The sequence below is a fragment of the Mirounga leonina genome, unplaced genomic scaffold (assembly GCF_011800145.1).
Source record: "Mirounga leonina isolate KUSES-001 unplaced genomic scaffold, KU_Mleo_1.0 Mir_128, whole genome shotgun sequence".
Lineage (NCBI taxonomy): Eukaryota > Metazoa > Chordata > Mammalia > Carnivora > Phocidae > Mirounga > Mirounga leonina.
In genome coordinates, this window is record NW_023270320.1 from 13,382,992 (window position 1) to 13,404,029 (window position 21,038).

At 40.2% G+C, this 21,038-nt stretch overlaps 1 protein-coding gene and 1 pseudogene across 3 annotated transcripts in view; both read left to right on the plus strand.

The window, feature by feature from the left end:
- GTF2E2 (general transcription factor IIE subunit 2) overlaps nucleotides 1-18,492 on the plus strand; it is a 66,017-nt gene extending 47,525 nt beyond the window's left edge. Inside the window, exons 7-8 of one of the 2 annotated variants that reach the window (XM_035004086.1) lie at nucleotides 16,473-16,588; nucleotides 17,774-18,492. In XM_035004086.1, the coding sequence (XP_034859977.1) occupies nucleotides 16,473-16,588; nucleotides 17,774-17,890 (233 nt within the window). In that variant the 3' untranslated portion in view covers nucleotides 17,891-18,492. Of the gene's footprint in view, nucleotides 1-2,571; nucleotides 2,992-16,472; nucleotides 16,589-17,773 lie in introns of those variants that run through there. The other variant, XM_035004088.1, reaches the window with a different exon arrangement.
- Nucleotides 11,724-13,785, plus strand: LOC118009993 (annotated as a pseudogene). Its single transcript, XR_004679071.1, has one exon. The product of XR_004679071.1 is annotated as a tetraspanin-17-like (transcript).
- Nucleotides 18,493-21,038: the final 2,546 nt, after the last annotated feature.

Sequence of the window (21,038 nt, forward strand, 5' to 3'; positions counted from 1 at the left end):
CTTTCCTTTTTTTTTTTTTTTAAGATTTATTTATTTGGGAAAAAAAGATGTATTTAAGAGGGGGGGCAAAAGGAGAGGAAGAGAGAGTCCTTTTTTTTTTTTTTTTTTAAAGATTTTTATTTATTTATTTGACAGAGACACAGCAAGAGAGGGAATACAAGCAGGGGGAGTGGGAGAGGGAGAAGCAGGCTTCCCACTGAGCAGGGAGCCCGATGCGGGGCTCGATCCCGAAGGCAGACGCTTAACGACTGAGCCACCCAGGCGCCCCAGGAAGAGTCTTAAGCAGACGCTGGGCCGAGCATGTCTGACGCAGGGCTCAGTCTCAAGACCCTGAGATCATGACCTGAGCCAAAACCAAGAGTCAGACGCTTAATCGACTGAGCCACCCAGGCGCCCCAAGATGAGGATTTTCACTTTCTTCCACTCAGATTATAAAAGTAACCATGTATGCTTGTTAGTAAACTCCCACATATCTGTAAATAAATTGTATAAATTGTTTGATGTTTATTTTTCTAGTTTACTTTTTCTCTGTTAGAGGTATTCTATAATGCTATATGGCGCCTGGGTGGCTCAGTTGGTTAAGCGACTGCCTTCGGCTCAGGTCATGATCCTGGAGTCCCGGGATCGAGTCCCACATCGGGCTCCCTGCTCGGCAGGGAGTCTGCTTCTCCCTCTGACCCTCCTCCCTCTTGTGCTCTCTCTCTCGCAAATAAAAAAAATTAAAAAATAAATAAAAATAAAAATGCTATATGGCTGTTTAGTATTCCATTATGTAAGTGTACCTGATGAATGGATTTTTTTAAGTACTTAATAATGCTGCAGCAAATATTATACATTTTTATGTTAATGAAATAGCCATATAATATCAGAAGGTATTGGGAGGGGAAATTGACAAATCATTTTTGCATCTAGTAAGTCTTTGTTGTTGTGGACTTATTTAATAGGTGTTGAAGTATATTACTAGATTTCCTAATATTGACTGTCCTTGTACTCCTAGAATAATGCTTTTTTAACTATATATTTCTGGACTCTTTTTCTATGTATTTAAGGGTTTTTGCTTTACTATCCAGTTTTCTTTTTTTGTTTACTTTCTCAGGGTTTGGTTTGTGTGTGTTATGCTGGATACATCAAAAGAGAAGTACAGTTTTCCTCTCTTCCTTCCTACCTTTTTCCTTCCTTTTCCATTCTTTCCTTATGAGAGTATTCAATTCCTTGAAGATTTGAACACAAACGCCCATGAGTGTATCTGTCTTGTTGCTTCTTTCACAGTATTCTTATCTTCTTTGGTTATGTCTTTCATTAAGTTTCCCACATTATAAATTAATTTTGGTAATTTCTGCTTTCCTAAAATCATCCATTTTTGATTTTCAGATTTAATAGCATATAGTTTTTGCAGAGTATGGCTCCATAATTTAATTTTTTTCTGTAATTTTCCCTTTTTAAATTGCTAACTTTTTGTATTTGGACTTTCTCCCTTACTTCCTTGTTATGCTAACTGTTGGTTTATCTATTTTGCTTTTGTTGTTCTATTTTTATTTTAAAGAAAAATATCTGTCACATCACCCTTTATACATACTAGTTTTTGACTATATGAGTGGTGACTGAGCAAACATTAAAATCTGCCATTGTTTTTTTGTTGTTTTAATTTTGCTATTACTTCCTGGTTATGTTTTCCTGCAGAATTTTTGGTTTATAAACATTCTTGACAGTCATAGTTGAAGGATTGTATCATAATCATTGTAAAGCATCCCTCTTTGTTGTATTTAATGTTCTTTGAAGTCTGGCTTTATCTCATATTACTCTTTTAATCCCTTCCCTTTTTTTGGACTGATGTATTTTTGCCCATTCTTTTTTTTTTTTTTTTTATCTTTTTTTTTTTTTTTTTTTAAGATTTTTATTTGACAGAGAGAGACACAGTGAAAGGCGGAACACAAGCAGGGGGAGTAGGAGAGGGAGAAGCAGGCTTCCCGCTGAGCAGGGAGCCCGATGCAGGGCTCGATTCCAGGACCCTGGGATCATGACCTGAGCCAAAGGCAGACACTTAACGACTGAGCCACCCAGGCGCCCCTTTTCGCCCATTCTTTTACTGTATACCCTGTCTTCTTTTGTTTAAATATTTCCTTTGTAATTGGCATATAGTTGGTTTTAACTTTTGAAGTGTCATTTTATATTAATTATCTTTATTACATGATATATTCTCCCATTATTTGTTTGGAAAGTATAATTTTGGGAGGTTCTCATATCTACAGAGTGATTCTCTGTATCTCTAATTTGCTTAAACTATAGGTATCATTTTATCAACTTCGTTCTTTGTTTTTATTTCCTAATTGACACTTTCTGGGATTTTGGTAACAATCTGTGTATTCCTGAATTCACTTACTCAACAAGAGTTCACTTATTCAACAAATATTTACTGATGTCCTACTATATGCCCCAGTTATTTTGCTAAATGCAGGGGATGCAGTAATGAACAAGATAGACAAGTCTCTGCCTTTATGGAGTTTGCATTCTAAAGGATAAAGTAAACAATATAAAAAATAAAACATGATGACAGATTGTATCAAATTCTAGGAAAGAGACAAATGAAGTATGTGCAAGCTGGTAAAGCAGTAGGAGGGGTGAACTCCGAGAAGACGGCTGTGGAAGAATGAGATGGAGCTAGCCTTGCAGAGTACCAGAGTGGTGCCCATGTGGGTGCTGTTGTGGGGGAAGTGGGGTTCAAGGAGACAGTAGTAAAAGCAAAGGCTGTAGTAAAGACTTTGATTTTTTTCGTAGGCCAGTTGTTTTTAATCCTTAAATCTGATTCAGTGGAGCCTGAGGAACAAATATTTTGTAACATGTTCTTTGCTCTTGTAAAATAAAATTTCTAGATGATATAACCTACTTTGAGACATAATTTCTTAAAAGTTTGTATAATACAGGGATGCCTGGCTGGCTCAGTCAGTAGAGCATGTGACTCTTGATCCCAGGGTGGTGAGTTCAAGCCCCCACACTGGGCACAGAGCTTACTTAAAAAAAAAAAAGTAGGTGCACCTGGGTGGCTCAGTCGGTTAGGTGTCCAACTCTTGATTTCAGCTCAGGTCATGATCTCAGGGTTTTGAGATCGAGCTCTGAACTGGGGGTGGAGCCTGCTTAAGATTCTTTCTCTCCCTCTCCCTTTGCTGTCCCCCCTTAAAAAAAAAAAAAAAGTATAGTACCCTAACAGAAAGGAGAAAAAAAAGGAAATTGGTTTATATTTACAAATATATTTCAATATTTATAATTATTCAAGCATATTTATATTAGAATATAAAAGGAATATAAATAACCAGTGTCTACATTTATATGTAGAGTCACCATTGAGTGTGATGGCTACAAATGGACCAATACAGGTGTGATGCAATGGCAACCTATATACCATAATTAGTGTTTTCCTTAAGTGATAAAGAATGTGTGGCAAAGGTCTGCAAAATACAAAGTGATGTTTTTCTGAGATTTTCAAAGGTTAATCATACTATATTCTCTATTATACATTGTATGTTCCTAGAAAATCGTGTGTAAAAAACATAAAAAGTACTTTATATATGTAAACAGAATTTGATTCTTATTATCAACTGGTGTTTTTCATTAATCTCTATACTTTCTAAGACAGACGGCTGGGAGGAAGAAAGGTTTTTCAACAACGGCGGTATTGATAATTTGGAGCTGGATAATTTTTTTTGGTGTTGGGGTTGTCACTGTGCATTGTAGATATTTAGCAGAATCCCTGGCTTCTTTAGATGCTAGTAGCATACCTTCCCCCACAGTGTGACGATCAAAAATGTATCCAGACATTACCAAATGTTCCACAGGAAGCAAAACTGTCTGGTTTGAGAATTATATTAAAGGTACAGTTGTGTTTATAAAATAGACAACAGTTAATTAAGATATGTTGTCTTCAGACTTCTTTTCTTGAATTCTTTCATTCAGCACATTCAGTGATACAGAGATGTCAAAGTGAATAAGGTCTCCGTTCTTGAGCTTACCTAAGGCTGAGGGAACATTGACACGGGAACACAGATGGTGGTTCTTGCATACTGTCATTGTGATGTTTGTATAGTGCTGTAGACGCTGGGGGAATAAGTCACGATCCGCAGGAACTTCAGGGTTCGGACACTGTTCTTGGAGTTGAAATTGTCAGTACGGCGGCATACATCACTAATTTAAAAAAAGTGAGTTTTTCCAAATGATATAAGTTGTGTGTGTTTCCAGAGAAGATCCACTGAAAATTGATGCATATCTTAACATTTATCTTCTTCTTCCTCTTTGTTTGTATTTTACTCAAAATGCTTTGTCCTATTGTATTGATGGAGATTTTTGTGTTAGTCCAGTAGATGGCAGTCTTAGCTTAAGAGGAAATACTGGAGTGATGAAGCTTTCAGTCACGTTGAAGACTCCCCCTTCATTTTATCTGTAATAGAAGCAAATGTCCTAAAATGAGATATAGCACAAGTAAGGAGAGAGCTTATTTGTAGTAATTTAGGAAGTCAAATAGGTAAGTGAACACAGAGTAGTTGAACTTAGGTATATGTCTTATTTCACAAAGGCATTTATTTCCTTTTATCAGGATCTTACTCATTTAGAGGCAGTATATAAATGCAGTGGTCAGGATGATGGTTTGAATAGTTAACCTGTAAGTTTGTATCTTAGCTCTGCTCCTTATTAGCTTAGGCAAGATACTTCTGAGATTTCTCATCTATAAAATAGGAATAAGGGTATCTGTCTCATGGTCCTTAGGAGAATTAAATGAGTTAAAAATAAATGTGTGTAGAGCTTGGAACAGAGCCTGGCACATAGTAAGAGTAATAGTAACAGTAATATTAGCTATTATTGGAAGAATTGGAAATACCAAATAGTACCGAAATACTAGGTGTTTAAATCTCATCTGGTTATTTATTCACGTTTACTTTAGCTATCTGGTTATTGACTAAGTGATCCGTAGACTTGCGTTTTGTCAGATAGCAAAGAACCAGAGCCAGTATAACAGTCTGAGGCCACATTTGCGATGATCTTTTGCAGTTATAGAATGTTTGTTGATGTTCCTGGTGAGAAGTCCAGTGACAGTCTGACTTTTCTTTCATTTTTTCTAACTCATTCTTTTCTGCCTAGAAACTTAAACAATTTCAGCTTTATCCTTAGAATACAGGGCTTCTCCCAGAAGCTCTTTTCCTGGGGCTCTGATGCTGTTTTAGTTCATTATTTTTTTATGGCTTTCCATTCGGATGTACTTTAAAACAATTTTCCTGATGCTCCACAGATAGAAATGAAATGTTTTTGTTTTGCTATATGCTATTATAAATAATACTTAATACTTGCACATAAATATATGTGCACTTGCCTGATTATTTCCTTATTGTAGTTTTCTTTTAAGTAGAATTGCGAGATGAGAAAATAAGGCATATTTAAAACATCTTCAACACATTGCCTGTCATGCCTTTTGTAAAGTTCGCACCAATTTTGGGGGACCCATTTACCTTCACAGCAGTCTATGAAAAGGTATCCAGTTCTTTACCCTTACCAGTACTAGATGTTTTTAGTTAACTTTGCCAGCCTCGTAGAAAATAAGGGTTATCTTGAATTTGTATTTTCTTGCAATGACTTTATAAAATTAGAGAAAAACAGATGATTTTTCTTTGTGCCTCTGTCACCTGTACATTTTTTGTCCTTGCATACATTAAAATTAAATTTGGGATTCTCTGAGATCTTGACTTTAAAATCAGGCCCTGTTTGCCTGGGTGGCTCAGTCGGTTAAGCATCTGCCTTCGACTTGGGTCATGATCCCAGGGTCCTGGGATTGAGCCTAACGTCTGGCAGCAGGGAGCCTGCTTCTTGCTGTCCTGCTCCCTCTGCTTGTGCTCTCTCTCTGTCAAATAAATAAATGAAATCTTAAAAAAAAAAAAAAATCAGGCCCTGCTTTCCATTGTTTATCTTAAGTATTTATACAGCTGTGGTACATTTTTTTTTTTTAAAGATTTTATTTATTTATTAGAGAGAGAATGAGAGACAGCAGGAGAGGGAGGAGGGTCAGAGGGAGGAGAAGCAGACACCCCGCCGAGCAGGGAGCCCGATGCGGGACTTGATCCCGGGACTCCAGGATCATGACCTGAGCCGAAGGCAGACACTTAACCATCTGAGCCACCCAGGCGCCCACAGCTGTGGTACATTTACATAGTACGTGTAATATTTAAATACTGAAACAGCACTAAGCTAAGGAAAGACAGGGATTAATGTAGAAATGTTTTATCAAAAAAAACCCCAAAGACATTTAAAAAAGTTTTTTTAGAGGGGGAGGGGCAGAAGTTAAGAGGGAGAATTTTAAGCAGGTTCCATGCCCAGTGCAGAGCCCTATGTGGGGCTCGGTCTCATGACCCTGAGATCATCAACTGAAGTCAAGAGTCTGATGCTTAATCGACTGAGCCACCCAAGTTCCCCCATTGAAGTTTTTTATTCAGGGATTTTCCTCTGAAAATAGCACAAGCAACACTTTTTTAGCAAAGAAAGTAGTTAAATTTTTTTTTTTTTTTAAGATTTTATTTATTTGAGAGAGAGACAGAGAGCATGAGAGGGAGGAGGGTCAGAGGGAGAAGCAGACTCCCTGCCGAGCAGGGAGCCCAATGCGGGACTCGATCCCGGGACTCCAGGATCATGACCTGAGCCGAAGGCAGTCGCTTAACCAACTGAGCCACCCAGGCACCCTAAATTTTGTTTTAATGTACTTTCAGTTCCATTGTACCATTAAAATTTATATTGTATTTATTTTTTTGGTGGTATGTTAATATACATATTAGCTTTCTAGACCATTGCTGTCACTATTCTAATAGGTATTATTGCCTCTGATTGTGACATAAGAGGCCTGAAGTCTGTAAACTCTAGACATGTCAAGTAGGAAGTCACAGTAGTTTCAGCCTTCAAGGAACTGAAACTGCAATGCTGCTGGGTGTATTGACTGAAAGTTGAGTAAAAGATGTTTTTATCATATATATACTTTTATTTTTATCTTTTTTCTTAGCAGAAAAATGTATACAGTTTGTTACACAGTTATATCACGTAATATTTATTTTAGATAAAGATAATTTTACATGTTGATAGTTAGAATTTAACATGTCATGGGTTAAAATGCCTGAACTATTCTTTTTTTTGGATGACATACTTCAACAGCTATGGTAAATTTGACATAAAATTCTGGTTTGGTGTTTTATGTTTAAAGATTGATTTATTTTTTAAAATTCAGATCTGCTTGCTTTGGAGAGGAAGAAGCAGGCTCCCTGCTGAGCAGGGAACCCGACATGGGGCTTGATCCCAGGACCCTGGGATCATGACCTGAGCTCAAGGCAGACACTTAACAGACTGAGCCACCCAGGTGCCCCAGATTTATTTATTTTAGAGTGAGTAGGGGGTGCAGAGGAGAAGGAGAGAGAATCTCCAGCAGAATCCCCACTGAGCGAAGCACCTGACACGGCTGGATCTCACGACCTTGAGATCATGACCTAAGCTGAAATCAAGTCGGATGCTTAACCAACTGAGCCCCCCAGGCACCTCTCAATATTGTGGGCGCCTGGGTGGCTCAGTCGATTAAGTGTCTGCCTTCAGCTCAGGTCATGATCCCTGGGTCCTGGGATCAAGTCCCACTTTGGGCTCCCTGCTCAGTGGGGAGTCTGCTCCTCCCTCTACCCCTTCTCCCTGCTCGTTATCTCTCTCTCTGTCTCAAATAAATATTTTAAAAACCCCAATATTTTGTGCTGTCTTGGAATTAGAGTGATGTTTTTATTGCTGACTTAGAAGTTTGACCTGAAGCTATTTTCTCTCAGATAAGCCGAGCAGAGCTAGTTGCATTAATCACATTGTTCTTTAGCCAAAAAAGTGGATAGATGGGGGACTTCTGGCTTACACTTAAAGTGGAGAAAGCTGATCAGAGTACTGTTGCACTCATACAGCAATAATAAACCCTGAACAGCTGCAAATTTATAGTTTTCTTGAGTCCATCAGAGAGCTGAGGTTGCAGGACAACCACCTAACCTGAAATCTAAGGAAAGACAGGCACCTCCAAGAAAAGATGGGATGTAAGTACTTGTTTACGTGGGACAGACAAAATGAACACCACTCAGAAGAATTCAGTTAAAAAAATTTTTTTTTTCCCTGAAGATTTTATCCATTCATTTGAGAGAGAGAGAGCGCGAGCGAGCATGAGGGGGGAAGGGGCAGAGGCAGAGGGAGAAGCAGGCTCCCCGCTGAGCAGGGAGCCCCACGTGGTGCTTGATCCCAGAACTCTGGGATCATGACCTGAGCCGAAGGCAGACACGTAACTGACTGAGCCACCCAAGCGCCCCTAAAATTTTTAATGAACTGCTAAAGGCTTAAATTGGACTAGCAAGAAGATACAGAATCCTTGGGAGCTGAGAACACATGGGAGGGCATTCATACCTACTTGCAGGCTTTCTTCCACAGACTACACTGGTTGCTTATAAAAAAGAGAGGATAGGACTGGGTACTGTCCTCATTGGGCAGGCCTGCAGGAGGACAGTGGTAGATGCTTCAGGAAAGACATGAAGCCCTGTCTGAGGCTTCTTCCTGCCTCTCTGCTGTGAGACAGAAGCCCTAACCTGCAGGGGGAATGGAACAGAAAAGAAAACCTTCCACCCCTGGGGAAGGGGCAGGAACATGTGCTGGGCCCAGGACCTCAGCACAGGGGGATGGGCAGGAACATTGAGAAGGCCATATGCCAAGATACCAAGAACATAGTACTTGACTGTCACCACGGCTTAGTCAGAATTTCAGAGAACTCCCACTCCATACCAGGCTAACAGATGTAGAGTAATGGGTAACAATGGAATTCTGTGAGAGTTGCAGGAGCTTGGAGGCAGAGAGACTGTATGAGATGCATGCTAAATGGAAGACCTAAAACTGTAGGTTGAGTAGACAATGAGAAAAACTCTCTGGCAAACAAGCCTCTACCCTAAACACAAGGTGTGGCTAGAGCAGTTTGAAGCCTGTGGTGCATTATAGGTATCCATAGCAGCAACAGATTGCAAACCAAGCTCATGTTCTGACAATAGAATGACTACATCCACACCCTAAAGGCCTAGCATAAGGAAAGATAGGGTCATATCCAGACACAAAGACTGTTTATCTCAGTCTCAGTTGTCCTACAGAGGATATCCTGCTTTTAGTATATATTTGTGTGTGTGTGTGTATCAGGCATAAAAACAAGGAGAAAAGCGATAGAGTATTGAGACAAGGGAATTAACAAAATTCGTGGGACACAGGTACTGGAAATTGTTAGACATGGAATTTAAGATAATTATGATTTATATGTTAAGGCCTCTGGTAGAAAAGGCAGGCAACATGCACGATTGTGTAGGATATTTCAGAGGTAGACATTATAAGAAAATCAAATGAAAATTATTTTTAAGATTTTTTTTTTATTTGAGAGAGAGAGAGGAGAGCACAGAGGGAGAGGGAGAAGCAGACTCCCCGCTGAGCAGGGAGCCCAATGTGGGGCTTGATCCCAGAACCCCAAGGCTATGACCTGAACTGAAGGCAGCCGCTTAACTGACTGAGCCACCCAGGTGCCCCCAAATGAAAATTTTAGTAGTGAAAAACACAGTAATAGACAAAGAATGCCTTCAGTAAGCTCATCAGTATATTTGGCATAACCAAAGGAAGAACCAGTAAACTTGAACATAGGCCTGTGCAAATTATCTAAACTAAAATGCAGAGAGAAAGCTGCGAGATAATATCACATGGTCAGAATGTATAATTTAAATCCCAGAAGGAGAGGAGAAAGAGAATAGGGCAGAAGAAATAATGGCCAAGGATTTTGAAAAACTAATGGTAGACACTGCACCAAAGATCCTAGAAGCTCAGAGAATGAGGCAAGATAATCCTCCAAAACAAATGACAAGAAAAGCACCCAGGCATTTATATTCAAACTGCTGAAAGTTGATGATGATGAGAAAATACTGAAGGTAGGAGCACCTGGGTAGCTCAGTCGGTTGGGCATCTGCCTTTGGCTCGGGTCATATCCGATGCTTAACCATCTTAGACACCCAGGCACCCCAAAAGGGAAGAACTTTCAACCTAGAATTCTGTACCCAGCAAAACCAATTTTTTTTTTAAGGATTTTATTTATTTTAGAGAATGAGAGGGTGGGGGGAGGGGCAGAGGGAGAGGGACAAGCGACTCCCCACTGAGCAGGGAGTGTGACGTGGGGTTCTATCCCAGGACCCCAAGATTATGACCTGAGCCAAAGGCAGAGGCTTAACCGACTGAGCCACCCAGGCACCCTAAAACCAGTCTTTTAAAAATGAAGGAGAATTTCAGAGTAATATTCTCATGGTACCAGAGAAACTGAGATAAGTCATTATCGTAAGACCTGCATTACCAGATTCAATAAGGAAATTCTTTCAGGCAAAAGGGATGTGATACTAGATAGTAACTTGGATCTGTACAGATAAGTAGGTGTGTTGTAGCAGGTGAATATAAAATTCATGTTTTTCTAATTAAAACGTTTAAAAGTATACTAAAAATTTTTTCTTATTAATTGCTTTGAGCTCAAGGGGCACCTGGGTGGTTCAGTTGGTTAAGTCTCCGACTCTTGATTTCAGCTCAGACCTTGATCTCAGGGTCATGAGCTCAAGCCTCACATTGGGCTCCATGTATAGAGCCTACTTAAGAAAAAAGAAAAGGGGCACCTGGGTGGCTCAGTTGGTTAAGCATCTGCCTTCGGCTCAGGTCATGATCCCAGGGTCCTGGGATTGAGCCCCACATGGGGCTCCTTGCTCAGCGGGGAGTCTGCTTCTCCCTCTGCGCCTCCCCTCCCGCTTGTGCTCTCTCTCTGAAATAAATAAAATCTTAAAAAAGAAAAAAGAAGGATAACTGATTATAAAGGAAAAGTATTAAAATATATTTTATGTTTACAGCAAATATAAAAGTAAAATTTCTGACAGCTCAAAAGTCAGAGAAGGATACTATTATAACATCTTTTTAAAAATTTTTATTTTTATTTTTTTTTAAAGATTTTATTTATTTATTTGACAGACAGTGAGAGAGGGAACACAAGAAGGGGGAGTGGGAGAGGGAGAAGCAGGCTTCCAGCTCAGCAGGGAGCCTGATGTGGGGCTCGATCCCAGGACCCTGGGATCAGGACCTGAGCCAAAGGCAGACAACAAACTGAGCCACCCAGGTGCCCCTAAAAATTTTTATTTTTAAAGGTTTATTTATTTTAGAGAGTGTGTGGGAGTGGGGCGGGGGGCAAAGAGAATCTCATGCAGACTCCCCACCCACCGAACATGGAACCCAACATGGGGCTCAGTCTCATGACCCTGAGATCTTGACCTGAGCCACAATCAAGAGTCAGATGCTTAACCGAGTCACCGAGGTGCCCCACAACTATAGCATTTTTACATTATATGTGAACTGGTATAATTTACTTGCCAGCTAGGCTCTGATTAATTAAACGTGTATTATAAACCCTAGGGCAACCACTAAAACCATTGTTTTCGAAAAACAAGTAACTATAGTTAAAAATACTGTATTATACATTTGAAAGAGAGTGGATCTTAAAAGTTCTCATCACAGGGAAAATATTGTAACTATAGGGGCACCTGGGTGGCTCAGTCGGCTAAGCGTCTTAGCCCACATCATGATCTTGGGGTCCTGGGATCGAGCCCCGCATCAGGCTCTCTGCTCAGTGGGGAGTCTGCTTCTCCCTTTGTGTGCATGCGCGAACGCTCTCTCTCAAATAAGTAAAATCTTAAAAAAAAATTGTAATTGTGTGGTGATGAGTGTTAAATTACTTTGGTAATTGTTTTGTTATATATGCATATATCAAATCATTGTGTTCTGTACCTAAACCTAATACAGTGTTGTGTCAGTCATATCTCAGTAAAAAAGTATAATGTGCCAATAACAGATAGAAAATGTAATCAGAAAAAATACACTCACTTAATTCAAATGAACACCGAAACAGAAGGAAAAAAAACAAGGAGTACATGGAATAGAAATGGTAAGGTGATAGATTTTATTCCAGTCGTTCTTAATAATTGTGTTAAATGTAGATCATTTAAACATACTAATTAAGACTTTCATCTGTTTAAACATCCAAAATCATCTAACATACTTTTCACTGTTAAATTGTTCAAACATAATAATTGAGACAGATGTAAATTGTCTAAACATAATAATTAAGACACAGATTTTCAGATTAGATACAAAAGCAAGACCCTGGTATATACTTTCTATAAGAAACTCACTTTAAATATGAAGACATGGGTTAAAAGTAATGTATAGCCACTGTGGAAGGCAGTATGGATGTTCATCAGAAAGTTAAAAATAGAACTATGCTCGCATCCAGCAGTCGAACTACTGGGTATTTACCCAGAGGATACAAAAACACGAACTCAGAGGGATACATGCACCCCTCTGTTTATAGCAGCATTATTTACTTCCAAGATACGGAAGCAGCCCAAGTGTCCATTGATTGATGAATGGATAACGAGGATGTGGTATGGCCTGGGGAGCTCTAGCCCAGGGTGGCCCTTGCAGGGCTGGCCTGACCCCAGCTCTGGTTTCTGGGCCAGTGGGTGGCTGCTCACTATGCTGGGCTAGCACCTGCACTTCCAGGAACCTGAGGTCGGCTGCTGTGGGAAATACTGCCTTTTTGGCTTCAACATTGTCTTCTGGGTGCTGGGAGCCCTGTTCCTGGCCATTGGCCTCTGGGCCTGGGTTGAGAAGGGCGTTCTCTGCAACATCTCAGCACTGACAGATCTGGGAGGCCTTGAGCCCGTGTGGCTGTTGGAAGCGGTTGGAGGTGTTGTGTCAGTGCTGGGCTTTGACAGCGGCATTGGGGCTCTGTGGGAGAACACCTTCCTGCGCAAGCTTTTCTCCGTGTTTCTCAGCCTCATTTTCTTCCTGGAGCTGGCAACAGGGATCCTGGCCTTCATATGCAAGGACTGGATTCAAGACCAGCTCAAGTTTCTTCCATCAATAACAATGTCAGGAATCTCTTTGCTCAGGAATAGTGGTTTTGTTGTGGAGCCCGAGGGCCTAATGGTTGGCCCCTCAATCTGTATTTCAACTGCACTGACTTGAACCTGAGCCAGGAGCGCTGCGGGGTCCCCTTCTCCTGCTGCGCCAGGGACCCAGCAGAAGATGTCCTCAATACCCAGTTGTGGCCACGATAGCCAGCTCCCACTGGGGCTGGAGCAGCAGGGCTCCATCCGCACTAAAGGCTGCATGGGGTCTTTGTGGGCATCGCCCTTCTCCAGATCTTTGGTATTTACCTGGCCCAGAACCTTGTGAGTGCCATCAAAGCAGTGAAGGCCAGTTGGTGAGGCTGCCACCCTGGTGCACAGGGAGCTACCATCTCCACTCCTGTTGGGTGGTGGGCTCCCAAGGGGACCGGGAATGGTACAGCTAAGAGGGCGCAGGCCAGGTGGGGTGGGAGGGGTCTGCCATATCCCCACCCAGGCTGGGACACACTTCTCTGTGCATGACTGTGTGAGGCAGGCCTGGGGCCCGCTGTTGCCTGGGACACAGCTTCATGAAGCGGCTTCAGAGCTGTCTTCTCTACTAGCTGTGACCTTGACCCTGCCTGGAGCCCACTTGAGCCTCACCGGTGGCCCAAGAATTTTCTCTCCCTTGCTTGCCTCTCCGGATCAAACATGGTGATGGCTAGAAACTACTCAAACAAAACCTTAACCCTGTTCCTCCCCACCCCCCAAAACATATTATTTATGTATGTGTGTTTGTATCGGGCTCCTTGCTCAGCAGGGACTCTGCTTCTCTCCCTCTTCCTTTCCCTCTCTACCACCCCCCTGCTCATGCTCTTGCATGCGTGCTCTCTAAAATAAATCTTAAAAAATTTGTAGAATTTTTGATGTAGTGAAAAGAAGGGCCATATGCACCCCAATGTTCATAGCAGCAATGTCTGCAATAGCCAAACTGTGGAAAGAGCCGAGATGCCCTTCAACAGATGAATGGATAAAGAAGATGTGGTGATATATACAATGGAATATTACTCAGCCATCAGAAAGGATGAATACTCAACTTTTACATCAACATGGATGGGACTGGAGGAGATTATGCTAAGTGAGATAAGCCAAGCAGAGAAAGTCAATTATCATATGGTTTCACTTATTTGTGGAACATAAGGAATAACATGGAGGACATTAGGAAAAGGGAAAAATGGGGAGGGGGAATTGGAGGGAGAGATGAACCATGAGAGACTATGGACTCTGAGAAACAAACAGGGTTTTAGAGGGGAGGGGGGAGGAGGGATTGGTTAGCCCGGTGATGGGTATTAAGGAGGGCACATACTGCATGGAGCACTAGGTGTTAATACAAAAACAATGGATCGTGGATCACCACATAAAACCAATGATGTATGGTGACTAACAACATCATAAAATTAAAAAAATAAATTAAAAAAATAAAGGACACCACAGGGATGGAAGAAGCAAAAAAAAAAAAATCTGTAGAATTTTAGTTTTTTCTAATTTACATAAATGAGATCACCCCATATCTGTTAGCCAATCCTTAGGTGTTTTATATTGCTTTCGTTAGAGGTCTTAGCACCCAAAAGAGATGATAGAGGTCAGATGATGATGATAACTATAACAGGTATAGTTTTTTTCTTTGTGGGAGATACATACATTAACTCTAATGTCTACAGCTCTATGAGACCGGTGGTATTATCCCTGTTTTGCAGATCAGGAAATTGAGGCAGAGGGGTTAAGTGACTTGCCCCGTGTTATGTAGTAAATGGAGTGCCTGGATTCACACCCAGGCCATCTGGTTCCCAGGCTGTACTGTACGAGTCTGCTAATTTTGCGTTTCACAGGAAAGATCTGGGCATAGCCAAAACGTGAATGAGTTATTTAGGAATTTACATAAAACCTCTTTAATGAGTTTGCTTATTTTCTTTCCTTTGCTGGCATACTTTGTTACACAGTTTTCATTGTTAGCATAAGTGGGACAGGGATCTCTTCAATTCAGAGGATCCAATCTGAATTTGTAAATTTTAGCTTGTTTTTCTTTTCTGTTAGGAGATTTCTAAATCTGTTCTTACTTTATTTACTATAGTTTAGAGCATGCCTGACTTTCATGATACTTGGAGATCTTCTGCCAGAATAAATCCATCTGCTTTTAAATTTGATATCCCCTAATCATTTGCTGTTTTCAGAAAACAGAAAAGCCAAAAACCAAACTGACAGAGAAAGAAAATAGAGTGTTCAGATCTTGGTTTCTAGATAACATTCTCCAATAAATGCAGTCCGGACTCCTTGATGAAATGGTTGATTCCAAGTTTGGGGAAATATAAGATGAGCTTGGAACATCTTTTGGTACTAGAAAGTAAGTGCTCAACAAAACAAAAAGAAAAAGGAAAGCAAGTAAAAAAGATACAGGGACAGTCTGAAGGGGCTCTGAATAACCAGAGCCAGCAAGTTTGAATAACAATGATAGTAATTGATTCGAATCCGTAAAATAAGTATCCATGAGTCCATACTACATCAAATAACAACTGAATAAATGGAGAAAGAATAGTCCTTCCTTACAGTAGAATTCTAATTTACACATCTGGAAGGAATGATGGAAATAATTTGCCAATAGACCCACAAGTAATAATTATAGGCAGGAGCTATCAGTGGATGCTAAAGTTAGCAAAAAGTGTGATGAGAAGTGGAGTATTTGCTTAGTCTCAGTAGATTTCCCCATAAGGTCCTCATTAATTACAAAGGGAAAAATAATAGCTTCATGGTGGAGAAATCTGACAGATACCAGCTTCACCAGCGATCAGTTTATCAGCCTCAGTAATAAGACATTGACATCATGTACCCTTTGCACTGAGAAGGGCACGTCATTTCTGTGATATTCTTGCCAAAAATGTATAACTTCAATATAATCATGAGGAAATACTAGACAACCCCAAAGTGAAGGCCATTCTGTAAAATAACTGAGCCAAACTCTTCAAGAGTCTTTATGACCTCTTGGTCCCCCATCTCCAGGTTTTTTGGTTTCAAAAGTCTCTCTTGTTAATGAACTGTTATAGCTTCTTACCCCATATAAAACTTTGATTCCCTATCTCCTTTCATGTTTCTTTTTACTGATAGGGAGAGGAAATGGAGTATCCTGAGCTCAGGGGTTGAACAGGAATTTTTAACTGTTTCATTGGAGAGAACTGCTTTTTGGACTAAAAGGAGAATGTCAGCTTCAGGGAGTTTTCAGGGACACAGCCCTTCATTACCAGACTCAGAATAGAACACTACTGTTCCCAGCCCCTTCTGCTACTCACGGTCCAGCATTTGAGTGTTCTTGTCTTACTTCCTTTGATTTTATAATGAAATCTTAGGTGTGCAGTTTTAGACCGGAGGAGATAATAGCGAGGCCTGGATTTTTATCACAAATGCTATAGCTTGTAAACATCTGTTGTAAAATCACTACTATCTTGTTGGCAGAGTTTCAGAAACTCTGGAGGAGCGTCACTGTGGATTCAATGGATGAGGAGAAAATTGAAGAATATCTGAAGCGACAGGGTATTTCTTCCATGCAGGAATCTGGACCAAAGAAAGTGGTATGTAGTCTCTTGAGGGGAAAAAAAAAAAATAATCCTCTGTTCTTTGAACTGTGAGCCTGCTTCCTGTTCTCTCTGAAGAGCGGTAGTTGGTTCTCTCTTCCAGTTTTTTCTCAGTGTCCTAATCAGTGATCTTGGTCAGATGCAAACCAGATCATGTCTGATTTATTGGGGGCCAGTGGATCTCTGTCCCCGGCTGCTGCGGCCCAGGCATGTGAGAGCTTTCCTCATTACCCCTCCAGCCCCTGTCTTAGCAGGGACTACTCTTAAGGTCGAGTCATACCCAATATTTTCTAGTGCCCACATGTTGCCCTCCCAGTTTCTAAAAGGAGCTTGCTTCGTCATCTTGGCCTTCAAGACCTTAATTGTGCTCCCCTCCCCCTTGCTCCCTGTGGTCTTGGTCCCTGGCTCCGCCTCAGCCCTGATCACATTGTTGTCCTTGTTGACTTTCAGATTCCTTAGGAACCAGATACTGTATAGTCTCAAAGCCCGATCAAAGGAGGGGTTTGTAATGGAAAGATGACTTGTGAATTGCCTTCTGCCAGCTAATCAGTTGTCTGTAGTCCAAGGACAAACCCAGTTTGGGGAATAATTCACCAACACCCTAACTGTAGGTGCTCTGCTCCTCCCCCTTTCCCATGTCTACCGTCAGTCTTTGTAGCTTGCCTTCTTTGGGATTTTGTGTGTGTGTGTTTTATTCAGTGAATTTGTAGGACTCCCTAAAAGGTTGGATTTATTGCCCAGTGATCTCCATGAATTAGTGTAATGGCAGCACTTTTTTATGAGTTATTTTCTCCTATCGTTGCTTAGTTTGTTGACTTTCTTTTAAAAATGTGATTTTAAATTTCAAGGACACAGAAAAGAATGGAGAATAATATTTAACAAATCTTTGTGTGCGTAGCCACTTCCCAGTTTTGCTGTATTTCGGTATTTTGCCTTATTTACTTCAGATCTTTTTTTATTGGTAATGGTGGATGTATTTTTAAACCTAAGTATCGAGAATCGTTCTGGGGAGTTTCTTGTGCCAGCCCCGTTATTCCCAGTGGCGGTGTGCACGTCTGTGGTTGGGGGTTGGCGTGGGCAGCTGGGCCACCTAGCAGGAAGAACGGTTTCTGCACATCGTTAGTAAATCCTTGCTGTTCAGCCCTTCTGAGTAGCTGTTTCTGTTTTTACCTTTTCTCGTAGGCCCCCATTCAGAGGAGGAAAAAGCCAGCTTCACAGAAAAAGCGACGGTTTAAGACCCACAACGAACATCTGGCTGGAGTGCTGAAGGACTACTCTGACATTGCTGCTGGCAAATAGCAAACAGTTTCGTTCATGAGCAGAGTTAACAAAGTCAAGATCTTTCTTGTTGATGCTGGGCTCTGAAGACCGTCTTCCCATTCTACGTCTTGGACTGAGGAGAGGAGCAGTTCAGTTTACAGAACAAGAGCAAATTACCAAACGCAAAGCTTACTTTAATTGAATGGGCTAATGAGATATGTGATATTCCCTGTTAGCCTTCTGTTACTTCTGGGGGAAAGGCGCTTAGCATGGCATGCAAGTGTCTTTGCTACTTATCTCTATTTCTAAGTGGTTCCTGGTTCCATTCTCTTCCTTTATTACTTTAGAACAAGTTTGCAGATAAATAGTCTTGAATGCAATATTTGTTTATTCCAGAGAACATATTTATAATAAAATCATTGTAGAAGGAACTCTAAGATGTTAGTGAATTCAGTTTGTTTCTTTCTGTCCTTGGCAATGGCAGAAGGCAGCTCCGGTCTTTAACTCCCACAGGATGCATGTTTGGGATGTTGTTGAAGACTGTGATTTGTGCTGTGGTGCTGAGCATATGGATCTCACAATTGGAACACAAGATGTGCCTCTTGTTAGCAAATGTGACAATAAAGATACACTACATGTGATTTTTAATGTTTTTTTTTTTTTTTTAAAGCCTAAATCAGTACTGAGCTTCTTGGATTTTGCAAGTCCTTTTGGCTTATGCCATCTCCAACAAAGATAAGTAGAGTCTTCTTGCCAACCTGAACGTCATCTTTACCCTGTTCCAACCCTCATGGGATTTGACCCTGATTTTTTTCTTGGGGAGACTCCCTCGGTCTTCCCACTGGCTGAGCTCAGAGCCATTATCAAAGATGTGGGTTCTTAGCAGTCATGGTGATATAGAGGAAGGAAGTCTGTGTGGTTATTGCAGCCTTCTGTGGTAAACTACCTGTTTTCCTTACCTCTGCTTGTTACTTGGTATGGTGGTCCTTTGGGTTGGTTCTTAGAGTCCTCATATCGTAAATTGAAATTGCAGTGGATTATAAAAATAAGGTTCAGTGTTCTCAAGAAAGGTGTGATGGTAACCCAGAGCAGTAAGTACTTTGTGCAGATCATGAGCTTTTTTGCTGTTTTAGTTCTCTTTATCCTTCTGATTTGTGTCTCATCCATTTACATAGTCCTGTTTTTGTTTCCTCTTTCTTACATCCCAGCCCCAGAACATGGCCCCAGAAGATGTAAAGCTGAGGGTCCCCACGGTAATTTAGAACACGGGAAACTCAATGTGTCTTTGTTACCAGGTTTTTTTGTTTTTGTTTCTGTTTTTTTGCCAGTAAGGAGGAACTTCTAATGTCTTATGACATAAAACTAGTTTTCTTGTAGAAATTCTGAAGCTAGCTTATCTCTAAGTATGCCTACTTTTGGTGGTCTGTATACATCATTCTGTTTTATTTTCCAGTAATATTGAGGTATAGTTGACATACAGCATGACTTTAAGGTGTACAGCATAATGATTTGACTTATATATATTAGGAAATGATAACTACAGTAAGTTTAGTTAACATCCATCATCTCCTATAGGTACAAAAAATAGAAAAAAATTTTTTCCATGTGGTGAGAACTCATAGAATTTACTCTTAATATATGCTACATACACCTTCCATATATGCCACAGAGCAGGGTTAGGGTCATCATCCCGCTGTACATTACATCCCAGTCCTGACTTATCTTGGAACTGAAATTTGTACCATTTGACCACCTCCACCCAATTTCCCCTGCCCCGCCCCTGCTTCTGGTAACCACAAATATTATTTCTTCTATGAGTTTTTATTTTTTTGGTTTCACATATAAGATCATATAGTATTTTCCTTTGTCATATTTCACTTAGTGTAATGCCCTCAAGGTCCATCCATGTTGTTTCAAATGGCAGATTTCATCCTTATTACAGCTGAAGTATTCCATTATAGAATAATATTCTATTCCACCACATCTTTATTCACTCATCTGTCGATAGACGCTTAGGTTGTTTCCATGGGGTGCAGACAGCTCTTACACATACTGTTTTCATTTACTTCGGGTATATTCCCAGAAGTGGGATTGCTAGATGACTTGGTAATTCTGTTTTTAATTTTTTTGAGAAAACTCCACATTTTCTGTAGTGGCAGTACCAGTTTACAAACCCACCATCAGTGCACAAGGGTTCCCTTTTTTCCACATCCTTGCCAGCATTTGTTACTTCTTTTTGATGCCAGCCATTCTAATAGCATCAGAATACTTCATTGTGATTTTAATTTGCATTCCTCTAATGATTAGTGATGTTCAGCATCTTTTCATGTGCCTGTTGGCCATTTGTATATTTTCTTTAGAAAAACGTCTATTTCAGGTCTTTTGCCCAGTTTTTAGTTGGATTTCTTTTCTTTCTTTTTTTTTTTTTTTTGCTATTGTAGGAGTTTTATATTTTTGAATGTTAACCTCTTATTAGATACAGGGTTTGCAGATATTTTTTTCCCAATTTATACATTGCTTTTTCATTTTGTTGATGATTTCTTTGCTGTGCAGAAGCTTTTTAGTTTTATATAGTCCCATTTGTTTTTTTTTATTTGTTGCTTGTGCTTTAGGTGTGATTATCTGAAAAATCATTGCTAAGATCCATGTCAAAGAGCTTTTCTCCTGTGTTTTTTTCTCGGAGTTTAATGGTTTCTACTCTTAAATTTAAGTCTTTAATCCATTTTGAATTAAGTTCTGGGAGTGGCGTAAGGTAGAGGTCTAGTTTCATTCTTTTATGTATGAGTACCCAATTTTCCCAGCACCATTTATTGAAGCAACTCTTTATTGAGAGTTCTTGGCTCCCTTATCAGATATTAGTTGACACTATTTGTTAATATTTCATACTGTTTCAGTTACTATAGCATTAATACAGCTTGAAGTCAGGAAGTGTGATGCCTCCCACTTTGTTCTTTCTCAAGGTTGCTCTGGCTATTTGGGGTCTTTTGTGGTTCCTTATAAATTTTAAGAGTGTTTTTCCTACTTCAGTAGAAAATGCCATTGGAATCTTGATAAGGATTTCATCAAATCTGTACATTTTTTTGGGTAGTATGGACATTTTAACAATATTTATTTGTCCAATTAATTTAGTCTATGAACACAGGATACCTTTACATTTGTCTTGATTTCTTTCATCTGTGTCTTGTAG